Below are 12,979 nucleotides of genomic sequence, written 5' to 3' on the forward strand. Positions count from 1 at the left end.
AACTCAATTCCTTTCATGAGCTTAAGGATCCATTGAGAGAACTTTCTTCACTTTTTCAAGTGAGGATTAATGAAACCAAATAAGGCGATTGTAGGTTTGTGTTCGCAACGAACGTCGCTCGTTATAAGCCACTTTGGTCGCGAACACTATTTCAGATTCCAAATATCCCAGAAGTTCACACTTCATTCTTATACATCGTAATATTCCAGAGCTACGTCGCTATGGAAAAGTGCGTGCTTTTTACCCATATATCTTTGCCACCATGACTAATAATAAATAAGGCTTTACTTGCATGCACACTGTACATTGTTCGAAGCATTGCTGCTCTAGAATGTGCTATTTCCTTATCTAAGCTGCGCTGTGCAGACTCTGCTGATGAGCAAGGAGAATCACCGGAAGCCCTACGTGTACAGCTTCCTCTCCAACTGGCTGGGCCCTCATAACCTGGTGACAGCGTAAGTCGATTGCACTTCGGGATTTGTCTAGGGGCGGTGGTGACAGATAAAACAGAGCTCAATAAGTTTGTAGTAAAACGTTTTAGTGCGCTGTCAGGCGCGTAGCGAGGATCGTATAGGCGGCTCTTTCAGAACGACGCCACGGATTTCGTTGCTCGTCACCTCATTCAATACCTGCCCTATGCAAGTGCTTTGTTTTTTGCTTGAGTAAAAACATTTAAGATAAGACGTGATGCTGTTCCAAATGGACACTATTTAAAAAAGCTGTCCAGCTTCCTCAGTGCCTAACCACCGACTGGCTCCAAATATGAAAATCAAACAGTCCTGTACAACCCACGGCTTCCTTTCATTCCTTTTCATGTATTACGCCTTCGGACCCTAGACAGAGAATAGGGCCATAATTACACTAAAATAACGCACAAACAGTGCAATGAATGAAACAACCTACAAGAAATTACGCGTCCTCATTATTCTCACAATTATATGCCACGGTAGAAGTGCGGTGCAACAATACCAAGACAGAGCTTCATATGCTACAGGATTCTGATACCAAAAGGCTTGATATCCTTCCTAAAAACAGGTGGTTACCTTGTGTATCCGCTGTAAGGCCAGGAAAGTGGTTCCAATCATGGGAAATCTTTGGCGTGATGAATTCAAACAAGCGTCCGCTCGGCGTGAAAGTACTCCCACCTTATGGCTTTAATTCTGAGCGAGACGAAACATGTGATTGTGGACAACTGAGTTTAGCGGGCAAACTATAGGCAATTTAATTAAATTTCGTGAACTAGAAGAACCGAAAGAGTGTACGACCAGCAGCAAGGGAAGGTAACTCTACTGGACGGGATATTTCCGAGATCAGTGAACAATACCATTATACATGAGCAAAAATGTACTGTCAGGATCAGAAGTTTCCAACATTCTAATGGTGGTGAAAAATAGTCATTTCGCCACAGTCAAGTAGACCACTCGCCTGAACTGTGCCAAGGTACGAGGGGACATGCACACTCTTTCCGCTGGCAGTACCAGGCCACTGGTTCTTCAGACAGAGCTATAATAACGATTTTTTTAGACCGCATGCCGGCTAAAATATGATCGCGATAGCACATAATAGAAAACTTATGAGACAGCTAATTCGCTAAACGTACACTTAAATACTGCAGATGAAGATATGTGATGTTAGGAGGATAGTGAGAGACCGGAAAGCATGGCGTGATATGGTCCATAGGGTCACGCAGAGGCGGACATGACTTAACGACGGAACTGAACTGAACTGAACACCTAAATACAAACTAGGGGCATCCTGGAGCATCCGGCGGAGAAGTGCAAGGATAGATAAGCGCAGGGTAACAAGCGTCCTTTACTACTCAATGGTAAACTGTATGAATGAAACGGAGAGTTGAGCTAGTTGGTACATGTTTAAGGAATAACAGCGCGGAGACGAAGCACAAGGAACAAGCGCAGGTGTTGTCTTCTTCCTTGTCTTTCGTCTCCGCGCTGTTATTCCTTAAACATGTATGAATGAACACTACAGGAATACTGAACCTATGTAGTTAGTATGGAATGAATAAATACAAAAGCTTGCTTTCCAACTTCAGTGTCCACTTGCATTTCCCGGCATTTTTTTTTTATCTTGATATTCAGCAGAACTCGCTTTATGCTGCTTTTGAGAGAAACAGGGAGTGAATGTAATGAGGCGTTCAGTTCGGTCACAGTAAAACCATGGTCTCCGCCGTTGATGCAGGCTAATTCATGCACCTACCCGAGCTGGAGGTGGCTTGCACAGTGAAGTTCCGTATGCGCACATTTTTTGTTAAGCGAAAAGCAGCAATAGAAGTACGTAAGGTCTCCCAGGACTAACCGTGATTAGCGGCTCAAGTTTGTGCGGTTTGCTCTGTTTTTTAACAGGGGCTAACCGCTTTTCAGCAAAGCCATGGTTACTCTTACTACTGCAGATGAAGGAAGTTTTAAAAGGTGGATAACAGCATAGTTTTCCATGTGCTTTATTTATTTGTAATTTGAGATTCGTACACTGAGCAAAAATGAGGGCTGCATAGAGGCAAAGCCTATTGTCGCTCTGCTTCTTCCAGCCACTCAGAATTCCAATGCCATCCGCAGAACGCAGCCTTCGTATTTTGATGGGACTCGATATTCTTGCAGATACATTTGAAGGGAGCATCTGGTTGCAGTGGCTTGAGTGCGCAAAGCCTTCTGTGAGAAATGAAAATCAAAATGTGGACATGATCTTTTTTTATTTATTTTTTTTTTTCGTTTAAGAATACTAGATACTATTCTCGTGGTGCAAAGTTTATTGAGTACTTTTTACCCTCGAATTTAAAAGTTTTCTAAATATTTCTGAGGATTTAAGGCACGATGAGTCAGTGTTTGTAATACAGCTGTAAAATTCTCATTTTTGTCGATGGAGTGGTTCGCTGCAGCAGCTTCTAGAATATATTTTTATTTCCCCAGTATGTTCTGAAAACACAGAACTCATCAGAGATGCGGATTGAGAAAGCAGGTTGCACATGAGTGTTGTCGGCGTAATGAATCACGCAGTCTTTATAACACCATTCCAACGTGCGGCGTCACTATACATTTCAGTTAGGACTTATACAGGACAGTGATGGTTTCAATCAAAATACACGATAAAATTATCGCACCTGTTTCTTTCCAAATGCTTTTCAATACAACAAATAAATTCGATTTTTTATGACCAGCTTTCAAGGACAAGGCAAAAACACCCATTAAGCTGACTGGAAAATAAGGATGAATTAAGTTCAGTTAGTCACTACAAAGCAGCAATCCAGATTAGGTGCGAACAGGTTGGTAAATTAGACTTGGACGACGTGCTCTATGTGCAGGCGTCGTTAGTGTGATTGTGCGAATTAATATCAATGTGCTGAAAAAGAAATTATTTTCTCTCTCGAAAACTGTTCGCAGGTAGACGGTGATTTGGCTATTCTCGTTACCTGACGTTACTGGCTAGTGCTTGCACGCCCAGGCATTAATACGAAGTATTATATCGAGGGGTTTGTGCATGTGTGATTTTTAAGTGTGTCTTTTTACGGCGTGAGTTTTTATATGAAATCCATCCCTTGCCATCACAGGGAAGTCCGCCCAAGCAGATAAATATAGGCGTCTAGGAAAGAAAGATATTTCTCCATTTGGTTTTCATTTGTTCTTCAGTGGAAGAACGCCTTTTATAAGCATAGCCAACAGCCTGGGCTTCATAACCATCATCCTAACGACACCAGGAGCACATAATGTTATTAAGGAACTAGCGAGACGGTCAGAACAGAGGACCATCACGAAACCTGACGGACGACATTGTATTCACGAAATTTGTGATAGATTAGTAGGACGGCTGATTCTCTGTAGCGCACTGGCTCTCGACTGTGGTAAAAAAGCTCCTGTCCTTCATAAATGCTTATTCCCTTTAGGATACCACATTCGAAAACCTCGATGATCACGCAAGGTTCATTTTGCCTCACCCTTTATGTCCACGGTAACAGCGACCGATGTAACAGGACTCAATGTAAAAAAAAAAAAAAAAAAAAACGAAGAAAACCTCACCGAAACGACACATAATGCGGCCCCTGGTTCCCATTCTTACGGTGCGTACTTGTCAGTTTATTGTCAGTTTAGAAGCATTCAGAGACTTGCAATGGGAGCAGTTAGGGATAAGCGTCGCTGGAGAATACCTCAGTAATCTGCGATTTGCTGATCACATTGCCTTGCTAAGTAACTCAGAAGATGAATTGCAAAGAATGATTGATGACCTAGTCAGGAAAAGTATAAAGGTAGGCTTGAAAATCAATATGCAGAAGCCTAAGGTAAAGTTCAATAGCCTAGGGAAGGAACAGCAGTTTACGTTAAGTAGTGAAGCACTGGAAGTGCTAGGCGAATCTGTCTACTTAGGACAGGTAGTAACCGCAGATCCGGACCATGAAAGGAAAATAACAAGGAGATAAAGATCGGGATGGAGCGCATTTGGCAAGCACTCGCAGATTATGACTAGCAGCTTGCCGGTATCGCTAAAGAGGAAAGATTACAACAGTTGCATCTTACCTGTACTCACCTATGTGGCTGAAATGTGGAGGCTAACAAAGAGGGTTCTACTTAAGTTGAGGACAACACAGAGGGCTATGGAAGGAAAAATGGGAATGGGTAACAATAAGAGAAAGGAAGTGTGCAGGGTGGGTCAGAGAAATAACTCAAGTCACTGACATTCTAGTGGAAATCAAGAAGAAATGGGCATGGGCAGGACATGTAGCGCGAAGAAAAGATAACCGATGTTCGCTTAGGATAACACACTGCATTCTAAAGGAAGGAAAGCGGGGCGGCAGAAATTTACGTGGGCGGATGAAGTTGAGAAGTTGCAGGGATCAAGTGGATGCAGCTAGTACAGGACCGGGTATTGGAAGAATATGGGAGAGGTCTTCGCCCGGCAGTGGGTATAGTCAGGGTGATGATGATAATAATGATGATGATGTCGATTTGTCAGTTTACAAGAACTCTATGCCTTTGCGATCTAAAGTTTGGTTCCTCTTTGAGTTTGGCTCTGCATTCCATTCGGCAACCACAAGTTGCAGCCGTTTCTGGCTTCTCTGGCGAGGAAAGTGTGGAAACTCGCTAATTATTGAAAAAATAAAAAGGACTATCCCATCTTTCCATCTTTATTACCTGACCGGCAAACATTCGTTGAAATCATAGAAACCACGCATCCGTGTTTGTCTATGTCCGACCAATTTGTCTGTAACACACCATCCATTTTATTCTCTCATTTCCCCGTTTTCCATATCAATAACGTCTTCAATTACTCCGCTTTCCTGTCGCCGTGACGTTCAGCCATTACAGCGTGCGCAGTTTCGGTTTGGATGCTCAGTTGACACAAGGCTCAGTGGCCCACTCCACTGCCTGCGGTCGTGACTGCGTATAATAAAGTAGTCTCACTGGCGGTTCCGAAAGTCATGGTTCCACCAACGATGTCCTCTTTCTACGAGACGCTCACACTGACAGCTTGACAGAGTTCTGTGCTGGTCACTAAAGGTAGCACTGTCCGCGCTCGCTGGAGGGCCAGGTAATCGAGCGCACTAGATTACAGAACAGCAGACCGGGCAAGACTTGTCCAACTTTGCAGTTAGCACCAGATATTTATACATTGTCCGCAGATATCACTAAGCACTTCTTTCTACCATTTCTTTGTGAACACATTTGCAAAATGCCGAAGAAAGTGCGCGTGCAGCTCATTACTAATACATACCCAAAAATGTCGGGCAAATTGTGGGATAAACCTTTTGAACGAAATTTCTTCACAAACTTTACGATTACACCAAAACGATCAATGTATCCCTCGATCCACCATCGTCACTCGATCCGGAATCTTTTCACTCTCCTCGTTAAAGTTGTTAGTCAGCGATGTGTTCTGTGTCTCCTTTGTCTCCCTCGTCTCCCTCGTCTCAAAGTTCAAGCTGCTCCTCATTTTTGTATTTGCTGCTATTACTCTTCAAAAACGCACACTTTGGGTTTTTTAGGTATAAGAGAAGGACAAACTTTAGAACGAAAAAATCGACTGTGCATCGGGAGCTTATACAACTCCCATCAACGTGTGTAAATTTGCTATTACTTGAGGACGTGCTATAAAATGGTTTTTAGAAAACTTTTTTTTTTGTGGCTATATTATTCGGAAGATCGAGCTTCAATTCTGCACAAACCATGTGCCCACTAAATTGAAAATTAAAAGGATCATTAACTTATTTAGTCAGTTATTAAAATGATAAAAGCCTTCTGTCACTTCCCTGGTGTCCGCCGTAGCCCCCAATATAGCTCCAGAGCTAAAATTTATCATAAGTCAGTTATCCATTTTAAATTGTGTCCAGGACAAACTTCAGATGCAAACAAAACCTGGCTAAGCATCGCAGGCCAAGGCCATTTTATTATTCTGTTTAGAAAAGAATTTTAAAATGATTGCTGTTCTCTAAAAGTTTCTAACTGAGGACAAGCAAGCTGGACGCGCAATTTTTGCTGTGCATCACAAGCTTGGGCCATACAGCTCCGACATCTGGTGTAATACAATATCAAACAAATGCCTCACAATTAGAAGGTGTCCCAGAAAACTGGCCTTGTGGTCGGCTAAGGTTTGGGAGAGGAATTTTGCGGTACTAGCTGGTCGACACAAGGAAGCATTATCTGACTTAAAAAAGAGAAGTCTACATGTGTAATGCCGAAATTATTATTGAGGGATTATTATTGGCGGCCATTCCTACATCATTTGGGCGTCTCATATCATGCAGCTAACAACAGAAGAGACAAGGCATGCTTCCAGATGTCGACGGCTTTTAAAGTCTTGTTTATCTCGAAAAAAAAAAATCGCCAGAAAATAGTTCACTATTCCACTGCCCGATGCAGTTATTTTTCTGGGCAGATATCGAAATTGTTCTATTTTGCTTTCGTCCGCCCTCTCCCCTGCCTTTGAATTTCACACCAGCATAGCGATCATGATCACAGAATTTCAAACGTGCACGCAGTAGCAAAAGCTAGTAGAAAGCAGAGTACAACCTTGGTAGAACCGCAATTTTTATCTGCCAGCTGAGGAACTGGAAAAGAAGTTTTGCGGACACTTCAGCGCCGTCTTTAGGTGGATAGCGCACCAGCTTTAATGGATCTAAAAGGCGGCTCCTACTCCGTATCCACGTTTGCCTACGTGCAAGATTTGTTACTCTGTCAACTATGAATCTGTTAATATGGAACTCTATCATCTCTCACGTACTAGTAGCATACGCTCGCAATCAGTCACATTATGTGCAAGACCACCCGGCACAGACATAAAGCCCCATTTTAACCAAGCCAGCGTGCGCGTGTCGCCTAGAGGTGGCGCGTCTGACACGGGCTACCACCTGCCAAAAATATGCTTGCGATTTTGATGCATAGGCATTAATTCCCATAATTTTGCATTTCACTAGGGTGGCTGTAGAGCCTACTTCAAGCGACGGTGCGGAGAAAACTCGCCACGAAAGGGTCTCGAGCTTAGGCCCAAGCAAAGAAATCAGCTGCGCCAGCCACTGCGGTAGAGGACTGCACAATATTAGCTTTTTTTCCCGCCCACATTGCCTGCTTAGACAAATGCATACAAATATAATGTATATCACTATATGCAATGCATCAGCTCCACACAAGAGCACATGATTATATTGAAGCTTCCTACGAAGAAATGCCTTCCTCTCATCATGTAGGAAGAAAAAGCCCGATACAATCTTCTTTATAAACGAGTGAGAGAGCCCAAGCCCTTCCTCACGAACTGTTCGAAACAAAGTTGCGCAACTAGTTCGCTTCTAACTGAAACTCCAGATAAAGGAAGCAGCACACTATGCATCTTTTGAATGTTTACACACGCTATGAACATCACCTGCTGTATATACCCCACCTTGGCAATCAGAAAAATGCGCAACTACTGATAATCCGCGGCCTTGCCACGCCTTTGCCTGAGCTTTCAACACCTCAGTGGTTCGATCCGAAACTGCCTCGGATCTCAGAAACGCTGAAAGCCCCCCCCCCCCCCCCCTAGATGCAGTGCATATACTGCAATCCGCTGCATACATGCAACCTTTGTGGGTGCCATGTCCCATGTTTCCTACCATATGCCACCACTTTTTCGGAGATTATCTGGACTCCCGCCTAATTAAAGAAGCTTTAGCAAGGCTAACAGATTAGAACATGGTTTCCCTTTAATTGTAGAAGATCTAAATGTCGTCAGCATACGCCAACATTTTAACTTCTACGGCATGCAGCTTAAAAATACGTATGTTTGCGTCTCGAATGACTGCCGAACAAAATGTTTCGAAGGCTACGGCAAAATGCAAAGGAGCCATGGAACACCCTAGCCTTACTGAAGAATGAAGTTGCACTCTGAAACTAAGGCATATGTTAATGATAATTTGCGTTGAACAGTCTTCGGAAGCCATTTTAACACCCTCTAAAATAATGTTGCCAATACTGCAGTATACAGAAAAGCACCTCTTGGACGCCGAAATGCCTTCTCAAGGTCGAGCTGCCATATTCTGACCCGAGCTTCTATGACATATCGGTGCAGTTTGGATGTGGTTGTCTTCATCGTTTTCATGTTTTCTGACAAATCTGCACTAAATATCTCAATTCCTAGACCTCCTTCAAGCTTTTAAAAGCATAAACACTCGTTATATACTCAGCTCAACATGGCAAGATATGTAAAAACAAACCTCGCGACAAAACTATTGTTATTGTCTTCAGGGATCAAAGTGAAGTGGAGAGATTGTGAGGAAAGGTGAGACACGCAGTGGACAACGTGGACCCGCTTCCGATGGGAAGAGGCATCGTTAAAACATTATCTAAGTAGAGAAGAAAACTTGCTGTTTTGAGCAAGTGTTGACGTGGAGGTATGCACAAACGTATGCAAAGATGCGATACGAGCCCGCGATACATGTTTGTTTTTATGCTGTTGTCCTGTGAAAGCAACCACAACAACCTCGCGACAACTTTCGTTTCTTCGTCCCTGGCCCTTGTCACTGGACATTGCATGGGTACTTCTCGAACGTTTGATTTGTGTGGCCTCAAGTCCCAAAGCGATTGAGGCTATAAGAGACGCCCCAGTGGACGGGCCGGGAAATTTCAACCACCTGGGGCTCTTTAACATGCACTGACGTCGCACAGCGCTCGTGCGTCTCGCTTTTCGCCTTCATCGAAAAGCGCCCGCAGCGGCCGTGAAAGGGGGAAGTGAAAGCCGTGTAGTATAAAAATGCTCCTGACAAAATACACCCATCAGTATTCACGAAATAATAACAAAGGGTATGCCGCTAAAATTTGGAATATCAATAAATTGCATTTAAGGCTAAAGAGCCTCGCCGCAGTGGCTCAGATTTTAAGGCACTCGACTTCTGAACCCAAGGACGCGGGATCAAACCTTGGGCGTGGAGGCTCCTTTTCAATGGAGGAGAAAAGCATGGCGGCTGTGTACTGAGTGGTGTCAGTGCACGTTACAGAATCTCAGGTGGGCGAAATTTTCGAAGTCTTCACTACGTCGTCCCTCACAGCCTAGGGTGCTTCGCGAAGTTGAATCCTGCTAACATAAGACTAAGCCCAAGCCTAAAGATTGAGAAGATAGTGGTAGGGCTTGAAGGCTCTGCATTACAACACGATAATTATGCCAGTACTGGCAGCATTTCTTCAGGCAGACGTACAAATACAAAGAGGGAGGATTAACAAAATAAAACACAAATTATTTGGTTTATATAGTCAACGTCCCAAAGCGCATTAGGCTATTTGAGATGCCGTAGTGGAAGGTCCCAGAAGTTACGAAGACCTGTGGTTCTATAAATTGCAGTGACATTTCATCCTACGCCCTTGAGCCTAGCTATCTAACGTCGTAACCAATGAGCCACCTCGGTGGGGCACAAATGATTTACTTCCTAAAATTTCAAACCCTGCTGGTCGCTGATCATTTTTACTGCACAGCTCTCACGACGTAAAGACTAATGCAAGGTGCGCTTTATTAATTTCCTCCCTATCATTTGCCCTTAATATTTTATTGATAGAAATCGTATAGTTTCTTTAAGTCACAGTTTCAAGTATCAAGAGGTTATGCATGATCATTTACTTTTCTTGCGAAACGATATTCAAGAGTCTTTGCGAGCAAAGTCCAGGCGGTCGGCATGTTACGCAGGCTGAGAAATATCCATTCTAGCATGTGAAAGCGCTCGCATAATATATTTTGAGAACAATATCTCTGTTAAGACATCCATTTTGGCTTCGTATTGTTCTCTGGAACTCCTACTTATTAACTTCGATTCCTTCTCTTGGAGGTAGAGGCGCTGCAGATGGGCCCATGAGTTTCCGAATTTCTTGCTGTTTCTTTTTTCTGCCTGGAAGCGCGAACAACATCTTTATCCAGACTTCACTTCTTCCCACTCCAGACACATTTAAAATTGTTCGATTCGTTCCCTCTCGTATTCAGTTCGGTCGTACATTCCAAGTTCAGAAATGTTTTCATTGAAACTTCGTTTCGGCGGCGTACTCCGCAATTTTGTTGTCTACAAATATTGTTCACGCGTGCTTGAAATCTGCACGTGTGGAGGTTGTATGTGCAATACTTTCTAACCGCGTTTAAGTTGTTCTTTTCCGTGGGCTGAGCACTTATTAGTTGCTACGAACATCTGAGATTGTTAAGGAAAAGCGGGCACAGATATTTTCTCTCCGTCCGCAGATCGGTCATTCTCGCTCCACTTCCGCGACTACGTTGCTAATAATTTTATTCTTTTTTTAACAACACTGTCGCTGTGGCGCAATGGTTAGTGCGCTGGCTACTAAACCCAAGGAAGCAAGCTCGAATGTCGGCCATGGCAGCCGATTTTCGATGGAGGCGAACTGTGTCGCATGTACTGTGCGATGACAGTGCACGTTAAAGAACCCCAGGTGGTCGTCCTCCACGGCGGCGTCTATCATAGCCTTAATCCGATTATCATGTTGGACCATACAAATCAAACCAAACTCTTTTACACAGTGGTCCACCGTTCATGTCAGTTATAAAATTAATACAAAGATTGTGAAGGTGTTATTTTTCTATTTTCTGACCACGCTGCTACGTGACCAGCACTGCGGATACTGAAATTTTTAATACCATTACAGTTTGTTTCATAAAATTAGATTGAGCCCTTGGCCATTAAATAATCATTTTAATGAGTTTATCGATACCTTGGCGAAGGCATCTCTCCTCGGTGTACACGTCTCTCTCTTATCTGGTCGTACATATATTATGACGGCTAGGTTTCACAGTTGCATGCTGTTGAAAAGTGTTCAGCCTGAACGCTTTCTTCCGTTCCGACTACCAGCATCTCTTATTCTCCTCGACGAGTAAAGTGTGGGGATCTCACAAGCTTGAGGTGTCATTCACACAATTACTTTGCCGCATAACTTAACTGGACATGTACCTGTCGTTCTATGTTGAACCAATAACCAGAAACTTCGGACGTTTTCTTTGTAGAACGTTTTCAACGCATTTTTTTTTTAAATACTACCTGATATCACAATAACAAGCAATACATTCGCAGCGCTTAAATTTTGCCATTAGTTTTTCAAAAATGCACCCAATTGAGTTTCAGCCTGGAAGCTCCGATACTCCAGGTGCAACCCAAATTCGCCTCGCCTCGAACGCTTGACCTTCAGGCCCGACCAAAGAAACCAAGCACATACCCCCTAGACTAACAGTATATGACTATGTGACATATGATAGTGCACGCGTTCGAGTCCCAAGGAAGGTCATGAGCTCGAGCATCGTGCTCTCGCCGCAGTTGTCATAGCAACTACGATGCAAGCTGTTGTCAAACCACCGAAGCGACGAGTGCAACAACGACATGCACAACAAATACTCCTGTGCAGGGCTCTTTTTCCTTATCGGTTATGGCTCGCCATTTGCTTAAAAGACATCACTAATGGATCTCCATATGGCGATAAATTATTTCTCTTTCTAATCAAAACTGTGAAGCAAGCGTTATTTGCGCAGCATTCAGTGTGGTGTCATGCCATATCGCTGCCTAACTGACATGCATTTACTAGCCTAACGAAGTGATAAGGATTTGAACCGACCTGTATACGTCCCACGTAACTACATTACGTCTGTTTGCGCAGTTCGATTTTTCGAATCGGGCATCGCTACATGAGGCAGCTGTCTCCTTTTTGCAAATAGGCAGTCCTAAGTGTATCGAATTTTTTTTGTAGCAGTCAATATGTTTTTTTTTTTTTTTTCTGTGAGCGCGGGACAAAGTTCGGAATCAAAATTTATGGCCCGCGTCGGAAGCTCACATCATGCTTTTCAACGCCTGAAAAGCATCAATTTTGAAGTTTCCGCACAATTATTTAAAATAAAATACACCCTGTTCGTTTTGTTAAAAAAAAGACTTGCTCGTTGTGAGGAGAGGAGAAACCTCAAACTCAAAGTTTCGCTGCGTATTTTAACCTGCGACTGTTTCTATCATGAAATTTTACAAAAAGTAACTTGGAATATTCCGGAGTTGTCTCATTAAAAAAAAATGCAGCCCGTTGGTTTTTTATGACAGGTTCACCAACTTGCTGCGAGCACAATTAAAACTTCAAAAACACATCAACATGTGCGTATTATTAATACATCATGTAATTCCTGAAGTTTCCTCACAATTAAAACATGTCCCAGAATTCTGAACTTGCGAAACCATCAATCAGTTTTTGTTGTCCGGCCACCATTTTTTCTCTTTACGGTGGCATCTAGAAAATTATTTTCAACAGCTCTGTGTGGGTTTGTCTAACAATTGTTTTCCCCTTGGGGGTCCTGCACTTGGAGACAGTGACGAGAAGGGCACGTCAGCATTCAAAACTTCCTTTTATAAAGCAAACGGCTGCCATGCCGAGATGTTTCTGAATTCGTAATGGTCTCTTCTTTTGTACAGAACACATTGTGCAAAAAAGCCATCCGATACCCTGCACATAAAGCACTTATGCCATATTTAGTCGCCCATCTCCCAGGA

At 43.1% G+C, this 12,979-nt stretch overlaps 1 protein-coding gene across 1 annotated transcript in view; it reads left to right on the forward strand.

Annotated features, from left to right (window-relative positions):
* The window catches only part of LOC146183620 (cytochrome P450 4V2-like), a 37,754-nt gene that overhangs the window by 2,127 nt on the left and 22,648 nt on the right, over positions 1-12,979 (forward strand). Inside the window, exon 3 of the mRNA XM_084608387.1 lies at positions 367-455. Coding sequence (XP_084464513.1) covers positions 367-455 — 89 coding nt within the window. The remainder of the gene's footprint in view (positions 1-366; positions 456-12,979) is intronic.

This window comes from Amblyomma maculatum, chromosome 7 (genome assembly GCF_055883805.1).
Source record: "Amblyomma maculatum isolate TAMU_Amacu chromosome 7, ASM5588380v1, whole genome shotgun sequence".
In the NCBI taxonomy this organism is placed as follows: Eukaryota; Metazoa; Arthropoda; class Arachnida; order Ixodida; family Ixodidae; genus Amblyomma; species Amblyomma maculatum.